Source organism: Suricata suricatta, chromosome 1 (genome assembly GCF_006229205.1).
Source record: "Suricata suricatta isolate VVHF042 chromosome 1, meerkat_22Aug2017_6uvM2_HiC, whole genome shotgun sequence".
In the NCBI taxonomy this organism is placed as follows: Eukaryota; Metazoa; Chordata; class Mammalia; order Carnivora; family Herpestidae; genus Suricata; species Suricata suricatta.
This window is the reverse complement of record NC_043700.1, coordinates 98,737,729-98,764,649: the sequence shown is the minus strand read 5'-3', so window position 1 is coordinate 98,764,649 and position 26,921 is coordinate 98,737,729. Positions and strand designations below refer to the sequence as shown.

Below are 26,921 nucleotides of genomic sequence, written 5' to 3'. Positions count from 1 at the left end.
TTTGACTAATGCACTGCTTAGCACACTTTCCATATTGATTAAAATTTGTCAGAAACAGCATACACAGCTATAAAATATGCTTTTCATAATTCTCATGTTAATAATTGATCCATTATTTAAAATATAAATATATTTTGTACAATACCAAATTTTATAGTTTATTTTCACTTAAGTGAAATGTCCGAATACATGATTTGATAATAGAAATTCTAGAATATCTAGAAATTTAGGCTTAAATACTTGAGTGGTTTTAAATTTCCTAGGGCAGAGGAGATGGATGTTTAGCTAATAAAAAGAATCCATTGGAGGTGCCTGGGTGCTCAGTCAGTTAAGCATCTGACTGACTGCAGCTCAGGTCATGATTTCATGGTTCATGGGTTTGAGCTCCAAGTTGGGCTCTGTGCTGACAGATCAGAACCAGGAGCTTGCTTCAGATTCTGTGTCTTCCTTTCTCTCTGCCCCTGCCCCACTTGCGCCCGCCCTCTCTCACTTGTGTGTGCTTGCTCGCTCGCTCGCTCTCTCTCGCTCTCGCTCTCAAAAATAAACATTTAAAAAAATAATCCATTTGATAGGCTTTTGCTAAAAAAAAAAAAGAGATAGGCTTTTGCTAAAAAGGTTTATTTGTTAAGGAAATAAATATTCCTTTTTGATCTGTATTATAAATTTGAAATTTTATATGAAATTTGTTTGCAGAGCAGATTTCTTATATTAGGATGTTAGTGTCGTTATTGCAAGCCTTTGTCATTGCTATTTTAATGTGAGTTACACAGACTTTAAAAACATCCCAAGTAGGATTTTTAAAAGATTAATTACTTTTTTCAATGTGAGAATGCTGGAAACATGGAAAACTTATGTTTTCTATTAAATTCTAGATGTCAGCCACCACTAGTTGATTTTTTTTAAGGATTTTAAAGATACTTATTAAATTAATATGTCTCTTATTTTTTTCTATTAAGCTGAAATGTCTCTTTTATTAAATTAAAAGATAACCTTACAAAAGGTGAATAACTGAACAGTATTTGAAGGGTTGATTAAATAGGAAAGCTGAAAGCTGAAAAGCTAAAAATATATATGGTATGTTAAATTTAATGCTTTGGAAAATCTTAAAAAGATTTTTAAATGTATAAAGTTAAAAATAGTTGTATTTTGAAGTGTCTTCTGTAGGATTCACAACTCATTTGTCTTTTAATTTTTAAATTAGGAAAATATATTGGAGAGGATTCATTTTCACATAGTGCCAAGCAGAGATGCAGACATGTGTACCTCTAAGTCCTGTATCACTCACCAGAAGTTTGCCATGACTCTGTATGAGCAGGTGAGATGGCTTAACCTCTTAATTAGATATTGTATTTGTTACTATTATGTTTATTTATATACGTTTGTACTTTGGTAAAATATATAACATATATAAGTATATGTAACATATGGGTTATGTTTACATTTTACGATTGATGAATTAAACATGTTTTTGCCTGTAGTGTGTGTGTCGTAGCTGTGGAGCATCATCAGATCCTCTACCCTTTACAGAATTTGTGCGGTACATTTCTACAACAGCCCTATGGTGAGAACCTATTAAAGCATATTTTCCAAAGATGTTAATAATGCATTTAAGCACATTGAGCATTTATAAAACCATAACGTGTGAATATCTACTCTCTGTCTTAAAAAATATGCTACCATCAGAGATGCTCAGTGATGTCTGTCTCAGTTGGATGTTTCTGATTTAGCCTAAAATGTATTCATGAAATGTGCCAAATATTAGTCAAAATTTGTATCTATTTATATTTATACCAAGTTTTTGGAATTGTGAAAGAACTTAAAATGACAAGCTCAATGGTAAATGGAGCCGCACATGATTTCTTCATTTTTTCTAAGGTGCTATCTTTGTAGTGACCCATCAACTCCCTGTCCCTTCAAGGTTATAGAAGCTAGGGTAAGCAGAAAAGGGGAGGAAAAAGTGAAATTAATTCTTCGCTAGATTTTTTGAGTTTAAGTTCTCAACTTTCACCTGAAATAAAAATTTTCCCATGCTTGTCTGTCCCCTCCCTGCCCATGAAACATTAGCTAGTTAGGGATCCAAAATGATAAAATGATCCCTGGACTTTACATAATAAGAATTGTTTGAACTCTTTCTGACAGATATTTGAGAACATAAATATTTGCTATTTGATAAACATTGAATAAGTGTTTGTAGATATTTTAATACAAAAAACAAAGCATGGATTAATAATTATTAATCAGAATACATCAGTTCAGCAGTTGGTTACTAAATACTATCAGAGCGCCTCGGTGGCTCTATTTAGAGAGCGTCCAACCTAGGCACAGGTCACGGTTCATGAATCTGAGCCCTGCATCAGGCTTTGTGCTGACAGCTCAGAGCCTGGAGCCTGCTTCAGATTCTGTGTCTCCCTCTCTCTGCCCCTCCTCTGCTCACACTCTGTCTCTTTCTCAAAAATAATAAACATTAAAAAAATTTGTAAATGCTCTCAGTATTTTAATCTGTACAAAGTGACTTTCAGGGTCTTATGTGTTTCATTATATTATTAAGCTACCTGACTTTTTTTTTGATATAACACAGTATTTCTTAAGGACTACTGAATAATAGCAATTTGGCTATTTAAATGTGTTTAGTATCTTTCTTAATATATACAGAGTTGCGGGGCATTAGTTTAAGGAAACATTACCTAAACTTCAGTCAATTATAGGTTCATTTTTTTCACTTTGTATGAAAAGTAAAATTGTGTCTGAACAAGAATAGTTCACACAGTAAAAACTATAAAATTTTATCTACATTGAAACTCTCATATAAAATGACAGTGCTCTGAGTCAGTATCTTATGTAACAAGACTTGGAGCGCCATCAGTCTCTCTGTGATCCAGACCACAAATTGCAAGAAACCAAACTTTAAATGATAATTATGGTTGACTCTTCGGTAACACAGCTCCACTTAGATGGAGCTTTTTCAATAAATATACATACAGTACAGTAAATGTATTATATCTTATGATTTTCTTAATAACATTTACTTTTTTCTAGCTTTTTTGTAAGAATACAGTATATAACACAGCATACAAAATATGTGTTAATCGACTTATTGCTAAGGCTTCTGGTCAGTAGTAGGCTCTTAGTAGTTGAGGGCAGGTCAGAAGCTAATATATGGATTTTGGACTGCGTGAAGGTTGGCACGCCTTGCCTCCATGTTGTTTACTTGTTTTTTAAATGTTTTTATTTATTTTTGAGAGAGAGAAAGAGCATGAGTCCAGGAAGGAAGAGGGAGAGAGAGGGAGACACAGAATCTGAAGCAGGCTCCAGGCTCTGAGCTGTCAGCACAGAGTCTGACCCAGGGCTTGAATTCATGAACCATGATCATGACCTGAGCCAAAGTAAGATGCTTAACTGACTGAGCCACTCAGATGCCCCATCTCCATGTTATTTAGGAGTTAATTGTAGTCACTCTCTTTTCATTGGTAATAAGTGTTGAATAGCAATTATTGAATTCCAGGCTTTAGAAAAATTGTCATTTTTAATGTACACTGATTTGAATGTACAATTTGAATGAGCTTGTCAGATTTAGTTCATCTTAATATACTTAAGAAGTGCTTTAGAAGAATAGGTGCTCTTAGTTGTTACCGAATACTGTATATTATTTAAATCATGGAACTGTAAAATATATCCAGCTCTAGGATGGCTGACATTACTGCTAAGCAGAACCAGAACATCTAGAATGGAAACTAGTAAGGATATTTGAGATTTCATTACATTTCTTTTCGAAAATATTTAAATAGTTGTTGAAAGATACTCAATACTGTGGTATATAAAAATTTGATTCTAAGAGACTAAACAAAAACTGGCATAGATCCCCTGCCTGGGCTCTAATGAAATGGCCAGCACTCACAAGGCACAAACCTGCCCTAAATAATTTTGGTTTTGACTTCTGCATTAATCAGCAAAGGGCCCTTCTGTCAACTGAAAACGATAACTTCATTTCTGAGAACACGAGGCCATCGAGGGAGCCTTTCCCACAATTTGTTCTTCTCGTTAAACCAAGTTTAAACTCAAGTTTCTACTCTTTAAGTGATAATGTAAAAGAAACATTGATTTAGAACTTGGAGCATCTTGTTACCTCATTCATGTGGTTCCAGGTAGTAGTAATATTTAGTGTTACTCTATTTTTAACCTAATGTTTTTCATCATGCACCTGCCAAATTTTATAATTTTTCAGTTTATGAAAATTTACTTGTTAAGTTTTCAGACAAAACCTGTTTTAAGACAGGAAAAATAATCATACCCATATTGAGAACTTAATTTCTTTCCATGCATAGTTTGTTAGATCTTTTTAAAGTTCATAGGACACATTTGGGACTGCTTCTTTCTTTTGTAGCAATGAAGTGGAAAGAATGATGGAAAGACATGAACGTTTTAAGCCTGAAATGTTTGCAGAATTGCTACAAGCAGCAAATACAACTGATGACTATAGGAAATGTCCTGTAAGTATAATTTGGAGAAAACTGGTATGCTTATATGTTTGCAAACTTGAAAATAGATATTCAGAAATTACCATGTTAACATTAGTTATACGTGGAATTAATTTTAAGAATTAATTTTTCAGGGGCACCTGAGTGGCTCAGTTGGTTATGCGCCTGACCCTTGATTTTGGCTCAGATCATGATCTCACAGTTGTGGGATCAAGTCCCGCATCAGGCTCTGTGCTGACAGAGCAGAACCTGCTTGGGATTCTCTCTCCCTTCACTCTCTGCCCTTCCCCCGCCCAAGATAAATGAATGAACTTTAAAATTAACATTATTTTTTCAGTGTTATTTTAGGCAGCTCTTTATACCATGTGAGCTATTTATTTGAGCACTATTTAAAAACTCTTTGTGAAAGATTTAGTGTGTGCTGATTAATTTTTTTAAAGTTCTGACATCTGTCACTTGACTAAAGAAAGTTTTTTCCTTTAAACATTATTAGTGATATTCTTTTTTCTAATGTAATATTGATCACTTCAGGTGTTTTAGTTCTCATTTTTTAGATGGAATTATTGTTTTAAAATTACAAAGATAACAAGAAAATTACTTTGATTTAAAATAAACTTCCTATTTAATCAATAATTAATACAAAGAGTTTGATAAAAGTCCATTTTAGTATGCTTAAAAAATAGATTTCTGATCTATGTCAAGATTGTTGATGTATAATACAAACTGTGTAAGCCATCACCTACAGTATATATGTTTCAATAATTTCAAAATTTGATTTTTGTGTTTTTCTTTAGAGTAACTGTGGCCAAAAAATAAAAATTCGCCGTGTTTTAATGAATTGCCCAGAGATTGTTACAATTGGGTTAGTCTGGGATTCTGAGCATTCTGACTTGACCGAAGATGTTGTTCGGAATCTAGCAACACATCTTTATCTTCCTGGGGTATCTCAACTGTTTTCATTCACTTCCTTTTTGTTTTTAAATTCATTTACATCATACTCATATAATACACTTTGTTTCTTAGAATTAAATTTTCTTTCCAGAGGAAAGATAGAGTGCTGATAAAGTGCATCAAATCAGGCTAGTGGAATGCCTTTCTTGCATAGACTAGGAATGGCTTTTAATTATAAACAATCTCGTGGTCTAATTCAGTATCACTCATGAATGGTGATATTGAGAACAAATATGTGTGTGTGTATGGTAATGACCAGTATAAATATTAACCTAGAAAGGTTTAAGATACAAAATTCATCTGTAGCACTGATCTCTTAATATGCATATTAACATCTTAATATAATTTGAATTGGTTTATTACAGTTAATCTTTTAGATCATTATCTTTTAGATAATATGTTTAATGTTTGTTCAAATATGAGATTCAGTAAAAAAAAGTATTAGGAATTATGTAATTTATCATCCATTTCTAGTTTATGTTTATAAAGTGTCAATTTTGTGTTATTGGAGACAATGTGTTACTGAACTAAATTGTACTTTTATTGAACTAATAATAGTTATAGTTAATAGTAATAATTAATGGTAATTATATTCAGTACAATGTCAGTGGTGCCTTCTGTGCTAATAAAATACTGGATTGGGGAAGCTTATATAAGAAATATTTTTCATAGATAGGCTAACACATGACTCACCAAATTATTGATCCTTCTTTTTAAAAAGGTACAGTATTAAATATAACTTATTATTTTTTTTAAACAGCTTTTTTACAGGGTTACTGATGAAAATGCCAAAAATAGTGAACTTCTCCTTGTCGGTATGATCTGCTACACTAGCCGACATTATTGTGCCTTTGCTTTTCATACCAAGAGTTCCAAGTGGGTATTTTTTGATGATGCAACTGTGAAGGAGGTAAGTGATTTTCACTAACTGGGATAATTATTGTGATTTTTATTTTTTAGGAATAAATGAAGTAACAATGATATATTAAATGTATATCACATCATGATACAATTGTGTAATGATTGTATATAAGTACTTATTACAAAATTATTATTATATAAAGTAATAAATGACCTTAATGATAATGACATTGTTAAGTTCACACTTCCTTTTATTAGTTTTTTAAATCTTAAAAAAATTTAAATTTTTTAAAGCCAACTTTTAAACCAGTCTATTTCCAGAATAATAGGAACGTGACTAATAAATGTTAGACTGCAAATACGTAACTGTCAGTGACCCATGTTTATTCCCTTTTGTCTGATGCATAGCTCCATGTATTTCTTTGTGAATGAGTCACAATTGCTTCGTATAATTAGTGATGAAAATTTCCGTGTTTTTTATTTATTATAACTGCCTTTTCAAGCTTTGTGGTATTCAGAATTAGGTATGTTTATTATATCTGGTAAATTATTTACTCAAACATTATAATATCTAGCAAACTAGTGAGTAGTTTGTAATAAAGAGTGTGTATCAGAATCACCCCTGGAGCTTTTGAAAGAATGTACATGCCTGGACTCCTAAGTTCTCAATTCAGTAGTGTAGAGGTAGGTATCTTAATTTTTTAAAAGTTATGCAGGAGATTCAGACTTTGACACATTTGAAAATGTGATCTTGTCAGCACTGTTTCTAGGCTTATTGGCTTTGAGAATCCTATTATTATGCAGTAAATGGACTTAAAGTTATTTCCTTGTTGCAGCATATGGTGTACAATTCCATTTGCTTTCATTTTAATATAAAACAAAGGGCCACTTATCATCATTATGAATTACTAAGTAAGTAGAAGTTCATATATTTAGTATTTAGTGGCTTTCTATTTCTTTCTATAAGCGAATGAACTGCTGTGGAGATAACCCTCCACGGGCACCTGGGTGGCTCAGTCGGTTAAGCGTCTGACTTGGGTTCAGGTCACGATCTCACAGTTTGTGGGTTCGAGCCCCACGTTGGGCTCTGCACGGAGAGCTCAGAGACTTGCTGCTTCAGTTTCTGTGTCTCCCTCTGTCTCTCTGTCCCTTCCCAACTTGCGCACACTTTCTCTCTCTCTCTCTCTCTCTCTCTCTCTCTCTCTCTCTCTCAAAAATAAATAACTAAACTTTAAAAAAGTGGCAACAGTCCCTCCAATACTAAAAATTAGAAAACCAAATAGATGAGACAACTTTTTTAGATTGGGCAGCAGGCAGTTGAACAGAAAAAAGGAACAAAACAAGATAAGCCCTACAATTATTTCTGCTTATTGCTTACAGGTAGTTTTTAGGCTGCAATGCAGGGAGGGGGACTCTAACAAAATCAGAGTTCAGGGAGGCCAAGATGGCTAAGATTCGCTGGACAGATTACCAGAAAAAAGACTGCACAGAGGCTAAGTGCTGGAGATTGTTAGAGGGGTCCCCTTTAATCTTTGGCTCAACAGTGATCTAACATGTATGGGGCAAATCTGTACAAAGTAGGGGGAAGAATTCCTGGAAAACAGAAAGTCAAAACAATTTTCAAAACTCATACAGAGCTAGGAATAGTTTGTATTTATACCAGTAAGAGTGGAAAGACACTGTAATGCATGGAGCATCAAGTAGAAGCCTTAGAAAAGTATCACTTTAGTAGTGGGGCTAATTATACCTAGACTGAATCCTGCTCTGGACCTGACATAAAAAGCTTAAAATGAAACCTTCAAAGGACAAAAATGATCCCACGTAACTTAACAAATGCCAGAATGAAGTCCAGCACTTTTTAAAGGAACACAATAAAATTCACTCAAAAATATAAATTTTAATATGCTATTTCAAGATAGCATTCAGTAAAAAATTACCAAATATTCAGAGAAGAAAAATGGGACCCACACCCTGAAGGAATATTAATAAAAACAGACCTATTCCATCACTCCATTTATTCCAGTCACATGATACGGGATAAGCGAGGTAGGGAAATGGAGCACACCTTCTATTCTACCAGGAACTTCATCAGCTTCACCATTCCTACCCTCAAAAAAGAGGGTTCTGAGTAATAACCAGGTGACTTCCAAGGTCAGAAACACCCAAAGTGACAGAGATGGAAATAATCAGACAAGAGTGTGACAGTTGCTGTTTCAGTATAGAGAGATTGATTAGATACTGTCAATAAACATGGACCATAAAAATAACCAATAAATTGGATTTCATCAAAACCTTTGCTCTTCAGTAAGATACTGTTAGGAGAATAACAGACGGGGACAAAATGTTTGTCAAGCGTATATCTAATAAAAAGATTATATCCAGAATATATAAAGACTCTTACAACTTGGTAATTAAAAGATAAATCAATTAAAAATGGGCAGAAAAGGTAATAGGGGAAGATGGTGGAGTAGGAGGACCCTAAGCCCACTTTGTCCCATGGAAACAACTAGATAACACTCACATCAGTGTAAATAACCCAGAAAACTACCAAAAGACTGGCAGAACAAACTCCACAACCAAAGGTAGAGAGGAGGCCACATTGAGTAGGAGAGGAAGGGCAGAGACATGATGGGGAGCTAAACAGAACACAGGCTGCCTGCAGGAGGGAAGGACCTGGAGGTGAGAAGAAGGGAGAGAAACAGACTATCCCCATAACATTTGGCTTTGAAAACTAAAGGGCCAAATTTTACACGTTCTTATAACCAATAGGACTTAATACTAGCAAATTGAATCCAACAATACATTTAAAAAAAAATCATCCACCATGATCAAGTGGGATTTATTCCTGGGTTGCAAGGATGGTTTAATAATTGCAAATCAATCAACATGATACACCACATTAATAGAAGAAAGGATAAGAATGCCCTTTGATCATTTCAATAGATCCAGAAAAAGCATTTGATGAAGTACAATATGCATTCATGATAAAAGCCCTCAACAAAGTGGATTTAGAGGAAATATACCTCAACATAATAAAGGCCACCTATGAAAAACCCACAGCTAATATCATACTCATTAGGGATAAAAACAGGTTTTCCTGTGATCAAGAGCAAGACAGGGATGTTCACTCTTACCATTACTATTTAACATAGTACTGGAAATACCAGACACAGCGATTAGACACCAAGAAGAAAAGGCCCAAATCAGCAAGGAAGAAGTAGAACTTTCACTGTTTGCAGATGACATATTACTCTATAGAAAATTCAAAGACTTTGCCAAAAATTGTCAGAACTGATAAACAAATTTAATAAAGTTGCAGGATACAAAATCAGCATACAGAAATCTGTTGCATTTCTATACACCAATAATGAAAACAAATCAAGGAACCAATCCTATTTAAGATACCTAAGAATAAACCTAACCAAAGAGGTGAAAGACCTGTACTCTGAAAATTAAAAACACTGATAAAGTTGAAGATGACACAAAGAAATGGAAAAACATCCCATGGTCATGGACTGGAAGGCAATTATTGTTAAAATGTCTCTACTACCCAAAGACGTCTAAACATTTAATGGAATCCTGATCAAAAAACCGACAGCATTTTTCACAGCTAGAAGAAACAATCCTAAAATTTATGTGGAACCACAAAAGACCCTAAATAGCTAATACAACCTTGAAAATGAAGCAAAGCTGAAGGCATCACAATTCCAGAGTTCAAATTATATTACAAGGCTGTAGTAATGAAAACAATATGTACTGGCACAAAAGTAGACAAATAGATAAATGGAACAGAATAGAAAACTCCAAAAGGAGTCCACAACCAAATGGTCAATTGATCTTTGACAAAGTAGTAAAAAATATGCAATGGGGAATAGTCTCCTCAACAAATGGTGTTGGGAAATTAGAACAACATGCAAAAGAATCAGATTGGACCACTATTTTACACTGTGCACAAAAATAAATTCAAAATGGATTAAATGTGAGGCTTGCAAACATAAAATTCACAGAGAACATAGGCAGTAACACTGTCTGTAGCAGCTTCCTTCTAGATCTGTCTCCTGAGGCAAGAGAAACAAAAGCAAAAATAAACTATTGGGATTTCATCAAAATAAAAAGCTTCTGCACAGCAAAGGAAACAATCAACAAAACTAAAAGCCAGCCAACAGAATGGGGGCAGATATTTGCAAATGATAGATCTGATAAAGGGTCAGTATCCAAAATATATAAAGAATCTGTAAAACTCACAAGCTGAAAAATGAATAATCCAATTAAAAAATGGGGAGAAGACATGAATAAACATTTCTCCAAAGTAGACATACAGATAGTCAACAGACACATGAAGAGATGCTTGGCATCACTGACTGTCCGGGGAAATACAAATCAAAACTACAGTGAGGTATCATCTCACACCTGTCAGAATGGCTAAAATCAACAACACAAGAAATAATAAGTGTTGGTGAGGATGTGGAGAAAGGGGAAGCCTCTTGCACTGTTGGTAGGAATGCAAACTGGTACAGCCACTCTGGAAAACAATATGGTGGTTTTTCAAAAAGAACTACACAATCCAGCAATACAAAAAATCATTCAAAGGGATATATGCACCCTGATTTGTAGCAGCATTATTTACAATAGCCAAATTATGGAAACAGCCCACATGTCCATTGACTGATGAATGGATAAAGATGTGGTGTGTGTATTTATGTGTGAGTGTGTGTGTGTGTGTGTATATATATATATAATGTATATATGTATGTATACAAATGTATGTATGCACACATACATACACACATATATACATATATATGTGTATGTATATATATATAATGGAATATTACTCATCACTGAAAAAGAATGGAATCTTGACATTTGCAGTGACATGGATGAAGCTGCAGAGTATTATGTTAAGTGAAATTAGAGAAAGACAAATACCATATGATTCACTTCTATGTGGAATTTAAGAAACAAAACAAGTGAGCAAAGTTGGGGGGGAAAGAGAGGCAACCCAAGAAACAGACCCAACTATGGAAAACCAACTGGGGGCACCTGAGTAGTTCAGTTGATTGAGCTTCCAACTCTTGATTTCAGCTCAGGTCGGGATCCCAGGGTCGTGGGATCAAGCCCTGTGTCAGGCTCCACATTGAGCATGGAGCCTACTTAAGATTCTCTCCTTCTGCCCCCTCTTCTGTGCTTGCTTGCGCGCACTCTCTCTCACTCTCTCTCAAATAAAAAATATAAAATAAAGTAGAGAACTGATGGTTACCAGAAGGGAGGTGGGTAGGAGGATGGTGAAAGAGGGGGTGGGGATTCAGAAGTGCACTTGTGATGAACATGGAGTGAAATATGGAAGTCGTGAATTACTAAATTGTACACCTAAAACTAGTATTTCACTGTATGTTATTTAGCTAATTGGCATTTAAATAAACACTTAAAAATTAATTACATAAACTACAACATACACACATATACACAAAATATGCTCACAATAAATATGTGACTTGCCTAGCATTTTACTTGTGATATTAATTCAGAAAAGGAAGGAGAGAAAAGGAAAAACTAAGCGCTCCCAGACAAAGCTCTGACCTGTAAAATTTAGCTTGAAGACTTCAACATCCCTTTTCCCCAACCATGATGTGTCTCTGTTCCTGAGAGCTCCTCTCCCCTGTGACTCCAACACTCTTGAATCTCTGCTCCAGAAAGAATGTAACAGGTTTACTTGCAGGGTGAGTTTTGTTGTTTTTGTTTTTGGTTTTTTTTTTTTTTTTTTTTTTGCTCTATCAAAATATTTTTAACAGCAAGTTCAAATAAAAGCAAAATTTGTGGTCAGGAGAGCCCTACAGAAAGCTCCAGAGGTCACACAGTGTTGTAGTTGCTTACCTTATTTACCTTTAAGGAAAATTATGAGAAAAGTAAATCTGACCACGGTGTCTTACTGTCAGCATAGGAAGTCTGTCATACTGTCACAAGGACTTCTTAGGAGGAGGACTGAAGGGCTCATTTAGCTGTGAGTGACTCTGAAGCCCAGAGTGACTCTTGAGTCTTTGAGTGTATCCATTGCATAGTGCCCCGCTGGCTCGTGGGAATGCACTAAGGGCAGTCCGGAAGGCTGGTGTGGTAAGGTGAGAGGAGTGCTCGCAGTAGCTTTCTTGCCTGACAGGAGCATCCTCCCAGGGGTCCTTCTCCCCTGTGACATGAAGTGCATTGTGTTTTACCTCGTCAGCTCCTGAACCTTTATAATACACCTAAGTCCTGAGGAGACAGGAGGTACAAGGCAAAGAGGTACTGACTGTAGGAAGAGAACAGGCACGGAAAGAAGAGAAGTGTGAGGATGTGAGAGCCTTTCAGGTCTGAGTTTGTAAAGCAATGTCTTTTTGGAGTTTGGGATGAAAAAGAATTTGGGGTCCCAGCCATAGGTATAAAGAAGGAGAGAGAGCAAAAAAAAAAAGAATTGCAGGATTTTTGTGTGCATGAGTTATTGGTTGTAATTGCTTTGTGGCATAACTGAAATAAAGGTTTAATTTACTTTTCTATTTAAAAAATCCTGGAATTTAAAAAATCCATGGACTTGGTTCTGAAAGAGTCTGAGAGTGGAGAGCCATACATAGGAAGTTGAGTTCCCACCCTTAAAAAAATGATATTCAGTAAATTATTAGGCACAAAGAAAATACAAATTCAGTTCACAATGAGATTTTGTTACTTACCTGTGTGAATAGTGAATATTAAAAAGACTGATTATACCAAGAGTTGGTGAGGATGTGATCTCTTACAGAAGAGTGATAGAAATGGGAAATGAACAGTCACTTTAGAAAACAGCTTATCAGTTCCTTATAAACTTAAACATGTACTTACCATACAAACTAGTAATTCCACTTCATTGAAAACATGCCCATACAAAACTTGTACTTTAGTGTTTATAGTAGTTTTGTTCATAATAACCCAAACTGGAAACAATTCACAGGTGAGTAGATAAACAAATTGTGGTATAAGCATTCAATGGAATATGATACTCAGCAGTAGAAAGTAATGAACTATATATTGACAGATGCAACAATGTGGAAAAATCTGAAAAGCGGTATGTTAAAGAATGAAACATAAACAACTATGATTATCCTTATGTAAAATTCATGAAAAGCAAAAAACAGTGACAGAAAGTAAATCATTGGTTGCCAGTCATTGCAAAGGAGGTACAAGGGAAGTTATTTTGGGGGGAGAGAGATACATGATTGTATGTGTACATTTGTCAGAATTCATTGGCTTGTATACTGTAATTGGGTAGTTTTATTTCATGTAAAGTATCCTCAAGGCCAATGAAAAAAATGGGTATTTATATTTTATTAAAGCACTTTTCTCAAATTATTTGGTACTTTGATATAGCGATTTATTAGCAAGTTCAGTCTTGAGTCCGTGTGTAGCAACATTGGGCACTCTTACTTTCCATCCACATAGTTTAGCTTAAATGGTCAAAATTTGAAGGAAGGATTGGTTATATAGTTATGCTGTGAGTTTAATGTTTGTTTTGTTTTCAGATTATGTTAGTTCCTTAAGTATCTCAGCATCCAGGTCAGAAGGGTAAACAGCTGAATATGTGTAGTTTGAAAAAGCTTTTTTTTTTTTTTTTTTTTTAAAGATCCCGTCCTTCTCTGCAAGAGCCAATATTCTAGAGTGGTTTGCTTTTTATTTGGTTGGTTTTATTTTTTTAATCAAATTATAGGGGTATAATTTATAAACATCAAAATGCACCCATTTTAAGTAGATAGTTTGGGCTTGGACAAGTGTGTGCATACCTATGTAACCTATACAATCATTATATAGAACACTTTGATCACCCAGAAAATTCTGTCATGTCCCTTTACTGTCAGTATTCCCCTCCATGGGCCTCAGAACACTGATCTCTCTATAGATTAGTTTTTCTCATTCTCTAGTTTTGTAAGAATGGTGTCTTCCTGTCTCTATTCTCTGTGTTTGGCTTTCTTTACCAAGCATAATGTCTTATAAGATTCATTTGTGTTAAAAAAAAAATGATTCATCCATGTTCTGTCTGTACTTCATTTTTTATTGCTGTGTTCCATTGTATGGCTATATAACACTTCATCCACTTACCTGCTGAAGTCTGAATAGTTTTTGCATGAACAAAGTTTTTTACGCCACCACTCTTAGCTAATACTCAGAAGTGGAACTTCTAGGGGGTATAAGTGTATGTGAAACTTTACAAGGAACTGGCAAATTGATTGTCAGAGTGATTGTACCAATTTACATACCTATTGAGCAGCGTATATCAGTTCCAGTGTCTATTGATGCTTTGCCCAGTTTAACTTGGATTATCTAAGTAATGAATTGTATAGATTCTTTGAACTGCACCCCAGTCCTTTATTAGATGTATGTGGCTTGTCATTGTTGTTGTTGATCATTTTCTTAATGGTATCTTTCAAAGAGCAGAAGTTATGAAGCCCATTTTATACCTTTTTTCTTCTGTGGTCTATTTGATGTCCTAAGAAATCTTTAATTCTCCAATGTTAAGATTTCTCCTTATTTATTTTCTGTAAGTTTTATAGTTTTTGTATTACTCATTTAGATTTAATTCTTGTGCTGTGCATGTGTAGTGTTATCAAAATTCATTTTCTCATATGGCCACCCAGTTGTTCTAGTACCACTGTGGAATAGACTCTTAGTTTCTTCATTAAATTGTAAATTTTGTCAAAAGCCAGTCAACCATGTATGTGGAAAAACTTTTTAAAATTTGATAGCCTAAATCTTGATATAGCAGGTGTACAATTTTACCCATCAATTTTTGATGATGTTTAAAAGATTTTTTAGACTAGTTTAAAATAAAAGCAATCAGATAACATGATGAACAACTGAACTACTAGCATCTGAATTCTTTAAAATTTTTTAATATACAAATTAATTCTGTCTCTGCTACTTATGTAACACATTGATTACAAGATTCTGTTTTGTTTTTCTTCATTGTGGTTTTTTTAAAGGTCGGAACTAGATGGAAGGATGTGGTCTCCAAGTGTATCCGATGCCACTTCCAGCCACTGCTTCTGTTTTACGCAAACCCAGACGGCACAGCAGTTTCTACTGAAGATGCGCTTAGGCAGGTCATCAACTGGTCACATTATAAATCTGTTGCAGAAAACATGGGTAATTTTTAAAAGTTCTTTTTAGTGTTTTTTTTTATAGTATCACAATCACACTAAGAATATTAATGTACTAAAAAAATGAGTTTTGAGGATAATTTCAAAATTCAGTTTTGGGAAGACAATTCAGGAAAATTTCATCACCTTGGGTTAATCTTTATACCTTTTCTCACCGGTGGCCTCTCAAACACCCTCAAGAGTCATCCACGTCTGTGGTCACACCAGCACAGAAGGGGATACTTGTGTGGAAGCTCATTCTAGCAGTAAATATGGAGATAAAGTGAGTTATACACTGAAAAAGCCCAAAGGAGCTTAGGCTCATTTTTAGATGCATTACAAAACATACAGAAATCCTTTAAAAATGTCAATCCTGGGTGGCTGGGTGGCCCACTCTGCTAAGTGTCTGACTTGATTTCAGCTCAGGTCATGATCTCATAGTAGTGAGATCAAGGCCTGAACTGGGGTCCATGGTGAGGGTACTGAGCTTGGAGCCTGCTTGGGGTTCTTGTGGTCCCTTCCTCTCTGCCCCTCCTCCATGCACACGTGTTCTCTTTCAAAATAAATAAATAAAAATAAAAATCAGAATGGCGGGGTGGCTCAGTCGATTAAGTGTCTGACTCTTGATTTTGGCTCAGGTCATGATCACATCGTTTGTGGGTTCAGGCCCTGAGTTGGGCTATGTGCTCTCAGCATGGAGCCTACTTAGGATTTTCTCTCTCTCTCTGTTTTTCTCTCACTGCCCTTACTGTCTCCTTTCTCAAAAATAAACGTAAAAAAAAAGTCTGACAAATGTGTGTGTGTGTGTGTGTGTGTATGTGTCAGTGCGGATCCTTTGAGTTTGTAAGTGATTGTCTACAGTGTTAAAATGATTCAGGCTGGCTTAGTCGGTGGAACATGCAGCCCTTGGTCTCAGGGTTGTGAGTTCGAGCTCCACAGTGGCTGTAGAGATTACTTAAAAATAAAATCTTAAAAAAAAAAAGATTAAAACTTCATTTTTTCTGGTGGGGAGGAGGATGGGAATAATACATTTTTGTTTGTCTTTTAAGGATGTGAAAAGCCAGTAATTTATAAGCCAGATAATTCAAAAGAGAATGGATTTGGTGATCAGGCAAAACAGAAAGAAAATCAGAAATTTCCAACAGATAATATTTCATCATTTAATCGGAACCACATTCAAACAAGTGGCGGTAGAGGGCCAGGTATGTGTTTAAGTTGTCATTTTTACTTGTCCTTGAGTAATTGTGCTTCCCTCCCTTTCTTGCTTACTGAATCTGTAATTCCTGGTGAATACCATACAGAAGGAGGGTGCTTAAGTAACTTTCCTTGACCATGAAGAGAAAATACCTAGATAACAACATTTTGTCTTTAACTTATGCATTTCTCTCACACTTGGAGTTTTATCTGAACAATTTGAGCTCGACTACTGTTTGGGTTTCTCCATACACTGAAGCCTGTAGAGGCTGGAGGCAATCTGGACTGTTACCAAAGTCATAATATGGCTTTTCCTTCTAGGAGTTAAATATTAACTTGGCAAGGAAAAACATGAGTTAATAATTCGGCTCATAGGCTAAAATTAAATTTACCATTAGTGAATGCAGCAGTTCAGAGTTATTACAGTTGTACTTTATATTTTAAGTTCCTTTTTATTCAACCCTCTCTTGTTATTGTCATACCACAAATTTAATTTTCACAAACCAAGTTCTGTGACTTGGGTCCGCAATGAGACCTTGTCTACTGTCTACACTACTGATGTGTCTAGTAGTTATGGTTTAGAAATACATTAAACTCTAATTGGGTGGATGTTCAGAATGATTTTATAAACAGCTTTAAAATACATTAATGAAGGCAAACCATAAGAGACTCTCAATGAGAACAAACTGAGGGTTGATGGGGGGCAGGGGAGAGAGGGAAGGTGGGTGATGGGCTTTGAGGGAGGGCACTTGAGATGAGCACTGGGTGCTCAGCGTATGGAAACCAATTTGATAAATTATATATTTTTTAAAAGTACATTAATGAAATATCTAACCATAAAAGTAACCCATTTAATTAAAGGTGGTGGGATCCAGAATTAACAATTGTCATCAACAAAGAATTATAGGGTGCCTGGGTGGCTTGGTTGGTTAAGCATACAACTCTTGATTTTGGTTTAAGTCATGATCTCATGGCCATGGGATTGAGCCCCAAGTCGAGCTCAGCATAGAGCCTGCTTGGGATATTTGTTCTCATTCTCTCTCTCTGTCTCTCTGTCTCTGTCTCTCTCTCTCTCTCTCAGAGATAAATAAAAAACAAGGGGGCGCCTGGGTGGCTCAGTCGGTTGAGTGTCTGGCTTCGGCTCAGGTCATGATTTCACGGTTTGTGGGTTCAAGCCCTGCTTTGGGCTCTGTGCTGACAGCTAGCTCAGAGCCTGGGGCCTGCTTCAGATTCTATGTCTCCCTCTCTCTCTGACTCTCCCCTGCTCACGCTGTTTCTCTCTGTCTATCAAAAATAAATTTAAAAGAAAAAAAAAGGAATTACAATAAATGCTTTTAAAAGTTCTTAATGAGACTTTTACTGTCTGTATTGGTCATATTCTTAGATTAACCTGTTGCCTATTTGTCAAGAGATAACTACATTTAAGCCCCAAACTGTATGTGATTACAAACACAAACATTGGAACCAGACAACTTTGGTTCATAATCCTGGTTCTACATTTATAAGTTATGTGAACTTGGGCAACTTTTTCACTTACCTTGTACTTCAGTTTCCTGATCCATGGTGGAGACAGTAATTGAACCCACATCAAAAAATTAAATGAGTTAAGACTTAGAATGGTGTCTGACACATAGTGACCACTCAGTTACCTTTAGCTTTTAGTATTTCAGTATAAGATCTCTTTTTTCTCTTTACACATAGCTTTGAGGAGCTATACAAGAAGTTTTAAAAGCCAACATAGATCTCCAATGTTAGCATAAAGCACATTGAGTTTTTTGGCTAAGCATAAAAATAAGTTAATTGTATACTTTATACTTTGGTTTTAATATAAAGCATGTTAAAATTTTTTTATAGTTCAATTTGTGCTTTTATTGGGCAATCTGAAAAGTGACTTAATGGTTTCTTTTACAGTTAAGTTAAATCACATTGATCAAAGGGAAAAAATAAAAGATATTTCCAGAGAATGTGCTTTAAAGGCCATTGAACAGAGAAACTTACTTTCCTCACAAAGAAAGGATTTGGAGAGGGGACAAAGAAAAGATTTGGGCCGACATAGAGGTAAGCTAAGAGCTTATAGCGTTCATTTGAGAAGGGATTGCTAAAGTCTTATTTTTAAACTAAATTGTGTAACTTTAATACAAATTAATATAATTTATTATTTATCATATACCCGTGTAGATATGATGTTATAGATCTTAACATGATTTCTTTAATACACCAATTACATCTATAAATATAATTTTTTTCGGGCTCTTTTTAATTTTAGCCTGGAATACTTGTGCTTGTTTTGATGTTTTAACTTCCCTTGTAATTATAAATTCACTTCACCCATATGGTACATTCAGATAAGAAGGAGGTTATAAAGTAAATGAGGAGGCTTTCTCCTCCTGGAGCCCCTCGCCTTTCCTCTGTTTTACCATTCATAGTGTCCAGTTCATTATGAATATGCCTTACACTTTATGGTTTTATCCTTTTTTCGTTATGGACACGCTGGTAACTTAAATGATGCTGCTAGACTTTAAAACTTGGTGTGAGATTTTTGCTGCAGGAATATCCTTTTACTTAGACTTCTGTATACTTTTTTGTGTATAGCCTGAGCTTAAAACTCTTTCAGGAGAATAGTTGGGTTAAGGTATGTTTATTCTTAATTTTGCTGGATGTGGCTCAGTTGCTCTCCTAAAAGCCGGAGCCACCCTGCAGTGCCACTGACAGTGATTGGATGTCTGTTTTTTCACACCCTCAGCGGCAGTTGGTTTAACAGACTTTTAAACCTTTACCAATATAAGCAATAGATACGCTTGTTATGATTTTCATTAATTATGAATGAGACAAACTTCAGTTTTTTTAAACTACTTTATCTTATGATCTACCTTAGAGATCATTTTTTAAAAATCATTATATAACCACCTACACATGTCTCTCATTAAGCATAAAGAATGAAAAAATGTTTTAATATCAAATCTCTATGTCTTATAACACAAATCTTATTGTTTACTTATTACTGCTTAACACTTTTTTGCAAACAAAGTGTTTGACTTGTGATTGAGAGATGTCTTTGAAGAGTACTCATTTGTATCTTCATTTGATTATTTATTTTTAAAGATTTAGTTGATGAAGGCCTTCCACATTTCAAGTCCGGATCACCTCCTGCCCCAAATGGCTTTAGACAGTATGGAAATCCACATCTATATCATAGTCAAGGAAAAGGACCATATAAACATGACCGAGTTGCCCATCAGAGTCGAGCTTCTGCACAAATGTTGAGTTCAAATAAATCCCAGGTTCTTGCCCCAGGAGAGAAAATACCTGGCAAAGTCAAGAGTGACGGTGGCACTGGATATGATACAGACAGCAGCCAGGACTCCAGGGATAAAGGAAGCAGCTATAGTGGCAACAGTAAAAGCCGGAACCGAGGTTGGAAACCCATGAGGGAAACACTGAATGTTGATAGCATTTTTAATGAAAGTGAAAAAAGGCAGCAGAGTCCAAGACATAAATCAAATGTCAGTAACAAACCTAAATGTAGCAAAGATCAGAGTTTTAACAATTGGCCAAAGGAGAACCCAAAGCAAAAATGTTTAATGACCATATATGAAGATGAAATGAAGCAGGAAATAGGAGGCGGGAGTTCCCTTGAATCAAATGGAAAAGGAGCAGAGAAAAACAAAGTCCTCAAAGAGACTAAAGTTCACGGTGACAGTTGGCAGATGCAGAGGACTGAGTCTGGATATGAAAGTAGTGATCATGTCAGTAATGGATCTGCTAATTTGGATTCACCTGTTATTGATGGAAATGGCACAGTAATGGAGGTCAGTGGTGGTAAAGAAGCAGCATCCTGCAGGTAATGCAGAAACTGAATGAATGATTTCACCCCATCATTCTCTCTTGTTAGTTCTATGAAGTAATTTTCAAAGTCTAGGGTCAGTTATGTATAATGGAAAGAGCTTGACTTTTGAGTGAGGAAACCTGGGATATCACAAGCTAATTGATATTTTAAGTTTCTGTTTTTAATTGTTACTTCCTGATTTTGAAAATAACTATTTTCAGGAAACTTTAGGAAATTTTGGAAAATCTTAGAAGTGCAGAAATACATTATCATTGTTGCCACAGATAAGCATTAATGTATTCTGTAGGTTTTAAAATGTAGCTTTAAATTTGTTGTGTCTCAGTCATTAAGCTAATTATTTAATTCTTCAGTTTGATGTTCATTATCCAGTCTCTAACATCCATAACTCAGACCTGGGGATATTTTTTACTTTCACAGTCAATTCCATGGAAGAGGTATTTTTCCTTTAGCAAGTATAAAAGAATGCAGCCAAATAACTAAGTTTGTGTTCATTTAATTCTGAATATGTTTTTATGTTTCTGAAAGCAGTGCATTTAAAGCAACACATTTGCTCTTTCCTGTGTAACCTCTAAAATATGTCCCCAGCTTAGATGGTAGATGTCTTACGTCAGTCTAGCCACAATTTCTGCTTTTAATCCAAGTAAAACATCTTAATTTGCTATTAGCTGGTGTTTTACCACATTTATTATCAAAAGGCCAGATTCTTAAAAATCAGCTGCTTGTATTAAATAATCATTACAATAAGGAAAACTTTTTATTTGGCAGAATAATTTCATAACACTTCTTGGAAAGGGGTAGCCTAGGGTATAGAAAGATCAGGACTTTGGAACCAGCTAGTCTTGGATTTTAAGTATTGGGCAAGTTAATTTGACTTTGACAGCCTTAATCTTGTAAAGTGAGGATGAGAGGTACTTTTAAGTAATGCTGTGAGATGTAAATTAAATAATGTACATTCATCCCCTAGAACAATACATGGCATGTTATAATTCTTTAACAAGTATTATTTTCTTTTTTCTTAGATTCTAACTAAAATAATCCACGATAGCTGATGTACTTGGTATGTGTGTTGTTCTGTTTTCTAGTGACCAGGTTAAAACAAGCAACCTAAATATAGAGTATATCAACTGTCCCTCCCAACAGAGCAAAAACTACTTAGAAGGTAAAATTTCATTTAAATATATTGTAATAGTAGCTGTAAAGAACAAGTTGTGGTAATACGAGTACAGCAGCTCGGAGCAGTCCTGTTACTGGTAAGATTAGGAGGAATGAGGATGGAGGCAGGGGGAATTCATGCTTGACGGCTTTTAAAGGTTGGCAGTAGCTGGTTCAGGGACTGGGCCAAGAGGGGAGCGTGTCTGCCAGGATAGGCTAAGCTCTGGGCGACCCGGTGAGGGGTAGCAACCTCAGGACCTCAGTGGGCCAGCACACAGTGGTGTTTTGCTCATGATACATGACCAGTGGAGGTCAGCATGGAGTCCTTCCCAGAATAACTCAGGTCCCCAGGCTAATGAGATTGCATCTCCACAGATGCTTCTCTGGTCCTTGCGGTGTTGTGGGGAGAGGAGCTTGAACGGGGACACAACAATCATGCCTAAGCTCTTAAAACTTCCACCCAGAAGTGATGCATGTACTTTCATTCACGTCTCATTGGCCAAGGCATGTCTTACAGCCAAGCCTAATTTCAAAGAGGGTAGAAAAGAGCAGTCTTACCAGTCAGTGCCTGGAAGGGGAACCAAAATACGTGTGAACAGTCCTGATGTCCACCACAGGAGTTAATTAAGGACAGGATAGAAAAATGGATAAACAGCCTGTTTTAGAAAAGTTCAATTTGGAAACAATAAATATATTCATGGTGTGTGGCATTATTACAGGCCATCCATTACCCGTTCATAGCAGCCCAGAAACAAAATTAGGTGTTTTGAATGTGTATAGAATTCAGGATTGCTATTGAGAGGATATAGCTGAAGGATCTGGGGGAGAAGGATCAAGTAAAGTAATGAGCAAGGGATTATTGAGTTTGCAATCAAAGACCATATTTTCAAATGTTAGAATTCAAAGGATTATAAAAGTTAATTTTTCACAATAAAAAATATCCACGAAGAACACATTTTTAAAGTTTGTTTTTAATCTTTATCATTCTTAAGGCTTTTGTGGAGATTATTTTGAGGTTACAGACAGGGAGTATGATTAAATGTTAAATTATTTTGTTTTTATCAAATGATATAATATCAGAAGGAAACACTTATATTAAGGAAATAACCTTCCTTTCCTATATAAAATTTCTCGCCTGCTTTAAAAATCTGATAAAAGTCTGGTAACCAAGTGTTACAGGAAACAGTAAAAGGTTGGCCAGAAATCAACAGCAAAAGTTGGTGACATTGAACAATAACTGCAAGTTCAGTACTTTTTACAAAACGATGCTTGCTTCCTGGTAGTGCTGAAAACACAAGGTCATAGAGATTGTGATGGTCAAGAATGCATTGCTGCAGGAGCTTTGTAGTGAGTTTCCCCATTTAATATCAAAGAGTCTGTATAACCTACTTGAGAATATTTTTTTTATTGTGGCAAAATACACATTACAAGTTTGCCATTCTAACCATTTTGAAGTGGCAGTTCAGTGGTATTAGGAACAGTCACACTGCTGTGCAGCCATCACTACCATCCATCTCCAGAACTGTCAGCTTCTCAAAATTAAATTCTTGTACTCATTAAAAAGCTCTCCTTTTCCCCCTCCCTCCCAGACCCCAGAAACTACCATTCTTTCCATCTCTATGAATTTGCCTCCTCTGGTGCCCCAGATAAGTGGAATCATACAGCATTTGGTTTAGGTTTTTTGATTTTTGTGTGTGTGTGAGACTGGCTTATTTCACTTAACATGTCCACAAAGTTCATCCATGTTGTGGCACATGTCAGAATTTTATTCCTTTTTAAGGCTTGAGTAATCATATTTTGTATGATATAATACATTTTGTTTATCCATTCATCTATTGGTGGACATTTGGGTTGTTCTGGTCTTTTGGCTCTACTGAGTAGTGTTCCTATGAACATTGGTGTACAAATACCTGAGAATCCATGCTTCCAGTCCCTTTGAGAATATACGCAGAAGCGCAATTCCGGGATTCTGCGGTAATTACCTGTTTAAGTTTTTGAGGAACCGCCACACTGGTTTTCAGTAGCAGCTACACCATTTGACATCCCCACCAGCAACGCACAAGAGTCCTTACTTCTCCGTATTCCACCAACAGTTTTCTGGGGTTTGGTTTTGTTTTGATAATTACCATCACTCATGAGTGTGAAGTAGGTTTCTAATTGTAGTTTTATGTAATCCACTTACTTAACTACATAAATTATAGCATGTTAAAATTATTTCTTAACAAACTTCAAATTTTGCCATAGTTCTTTAAGCTGGTCTTTGCCTCGAGGACTTTTGTTAATGCTCCTGCGCTTTGGTGTCTCTGTTTTCCCCTTCCCTATTCTTTGAGAATGTGTTCAAGTAGTATAGGAGATTTTTTCCCAAGCTAAAAACATTCCCTGCGTAGATTTTTGTTTTAAGTAAGACACAATTTAATCTAATTCTTTGGTATGATTTCCTTGGCTTTGTCCTATTTCTTTATAAAATGGAGGCACATTTATATTATTGACCTGAAGAATCTCTTTCTATTATATGCTGTAAGACTTACAAAGTTAAGGAACTTTCGAAATTGTTTTACTTTCATATTTATGAAAGTAAATATTTATGATATTTAAGTCAGTTTTTAATACTATCCTCTACAAGTTTATTTGATGTTAGAGAGCTAAGAATCTACAGTAGTGCCATGCCCATATATAATTATTTCATTGGTGTTTTTTTATTGACAAAGATATATAGATTTCTCTGCCTATGTCATTATAGGTTCTATTATTTGGGAGCATTGTTGAAACTTCACAGTGCCATTTAGAGTGCTTTAGCTCCTCTTTTAAAATGGGTCACTAATCAGAAGAATTTCAAATGCCTTAAATTACATTCAGGACAGAAGAAATTATATGTTCACATTGTCGGGAGAAAGTATCACATATTAGAAGAGTACAGGTAGTTTAGTATATGCAAAGCTGAGTGCATATGTGGAAATTGTGAGATGACAGGTGGAAGGTAGATAGCCCAATCATGATGAAGCTTTTATGCTATTTTTAAATTCTACAGTAAGTGGAAAGGCAGCAGAGGACAAAAAGTAATATACTTCAGTTTGCATTTTAGAAAGCCCCTGGTGGCTGGTTTGAGCAATGGGAGAAAAATTAGACGACTGCTTCAACAGCCTGGAGTGAAAGGGTGAGGGCATGAACTCAGACAGTACCAGCGTCGGGAAAGAACATTTGGGAGTTTATAAGAATGTGTAGACAATGGAGTCCTCTTTTTTGACAGCCGTACAAAAGGGAGGAAAAGGAGGAAGCTGGGATTAGCTGTATTTGGAACTTAAATAAATCGGTATACCACTTACCAAATCAGAGACTATAGGAAGAAGAAACAGCTTTCATTTCAAGGAATGAAAGGAGATGCCAAATGCATTTTTGGATTTCTTGTTAATCATCTAGGTAAATAGATTTTAGGCAGTTAGGGATATATGTCTACAACTCAGGAGAGATTATATATACATTGGGTAACCACCCACATATACGGGAATTGATATCACTCAGGAAAACTGGAGATTTCAAAGCAAAAAATAGACAAAGGAAAAACTTGCGGTTTGCTGAGTAAGAGAGATGAGCTAAGGATAGAGAGAAGGAGAAACTTTGGGAAAGTGTGGGAAATAGCTAAAAGGTATGAGAAAAAACAGGAGATAAGATTGTCACAGGGAAACCAGGAGAACGGGGAGCTTTAAGAAGACATGTGGTCACAGATTAAGCAGAATAAGGATTAAAAAGTGCAGGCTTGATTTAGCAGTTAGGAAGTCATTAGTGAAAGAATAAAAAGCAGTGTTAGAGGAACATTAGAAATAGAAGCAAGCTTGAGGTAGGACTGAAGTATTTAGAAATAAGGAGCCATGATTGTAATGTAAAATGGTTCAGAAAAAAAGGAGCAAAATGTTAATCATGCGTGAATCTGGGTAAACAGCGTACAGGTATTCTTTGTACTAGTTTTTGATCTTTCAGTTTTCTGAGCTTTTTGACATTTTCAAATAAAATCTCTTAAGAAATTACAGTAGAATAAAAATTTAATAAAAGAGAAGTCAAGAAATGGATTTAGCACATGTCTGTCAAATGTTTGCTGTGAATAGTAAAGAAGCAGTACCTAGAGGAGAAAGATAAAACCAAGAGCTTAGGTTTGCATTTAGGTTACAGAAGGTAAGGAACTAATGATCTACAGAGGAAGAAAAAGGTGTGAAGGTAAGAATAGAACAGTAATAATTGATGAAGTAAGATCTCCAGTGGCAGAGTGGAAAATGAAACAAAGAAGGTAAAGAAACAGGCCAGTTAAAATCTTGTGATTTTTTTCCAAAGTATTCAAATTTTAGTTAGACATTTTTTGTCTTCTTGTAAATGAGATCACTGATTGGATTATTGCTCTTAAATATGCTCAGGCTTTCTAATAGTAGTACTAATGTTATATTTTGAAATCTCCACTTTGTGAGAGTGAGGATTACATTGTCTAGACCAGCAGTTTACTTTTATTGCTACCTAACAATAGTCTTTTTTAAATATATTATCAAAATTAGCATTATTAACTAAAGCCTTAATGTTGAGGTGTCTTCTGTGCCAAGTGTAAAAATCAGACTCTTTTGGTTTGCAAAGAACCTGGAGCCAAAGTTCCCAAAGACACATGGATGCCTGTGTCAGCAGAAGAGAAAAATAACACATCTATTTTTAAGTTAGTTGGAATTCTGAAGTCAAACCGCTTGGTTGAATGCCTGCCATAGTGACAGTACAATTTCAAACATATTTGTAAGAGCTCTGCTGCCTCCTGCTGTCAGTTGTGGACACTTCCTTAATAGTAATTCTTTAAGAATTAAGTATATTTTCTGGTGGTTGTGAATAATAAACTTGAAGTTATGGGTAAGAAGTAAACATTCTGAAGTTAAAAGTGAATAGAAAATTATAATGTAACTTCAACTTACAAATTTTTCATGCTGAAAAATTATCAAAGCCCTTTTTGACATTACTTTTTTTTTTTTTTTTTTTTTTTTACAATCATAAAAATACCTGCTGAAGAGAGAGGCTGGGGTTTTTTTAGATGCTAAATTATTTATTTATTTTTTAAATTTATAAAAGTTTATTGTCAAATTGGTTTCCATGTAACACTCAGTGCCTCTCCCCACAAGTGCCCCCCTCCATGACCATCACCCCCTTTTCTCCCTCCCCCTTCAGTCCTTGGTTCGTTTTCAGTATTCAATAGTCTTTCATGATTTGTGTCCCTCACTCTCCCCAACTGTCTTTCCCCCTTCCCCTCCCTATGGTCCTCTGTTAGGTTTCTCCTGTTAGACCTAT

General features: G+C 35.5%; 1 protein-coding gene across 2 annotated transcripts in view; it reads left to right on the top strand.

Annotated features, from left to right (window-relative positions):
• The window catches only part of USP53 (ubiquitin specific peptidase 53), a 48,936-nt gene that overhangs the window by 12,847 nt on the left and 9,168 nt on the right, over window positions 1-26,921 (top strand). The window contains exons 4-13 of one of the 2 annotated variants that reach the window (XM_029941521.1): window positions 1,202-1,315; window positions 1,479-1,561; window positions 4,382-4,487; window positions 5,270-5,416; window positions 6,187-6,336; window positions 15,266-15,428; window positions 16,471-16,623; window positions 18,527-18,673; window positions 19,718-20,456; window positions 21,545-21,621. In XM_029941521.1, coding sequence (XP_029797381.1) covers window positions 1,202-1,315; window positions 1,479-1,561; window positions 4,382-4,487; window positions 5,270-5,416; window positions 6,187-6,336; window positions 15,266-15,428; window positions 16,471-16,623; window positions 18,527-18,673; window positions 19,718-20,456; window positions 21,545-21,621 — 1,879 coding nt within the window. Of the gene's footprint in view, window positions 1-1,201; window positions 1,316-1,478; window positions 1,562-4,381; window positions 4,488-5,269; window positions 5,417-6,186; window positions 6,337-15,265; window positions 15,429-16,470; window positions 16,624-18,526; window positions 18,674-19,717; window positions 20,457-21,544; window positions 21,622-26,921 lie in introns of those variants that run through there. The other variant, XM_029941532.1, reaches the window with a different exon arrangement.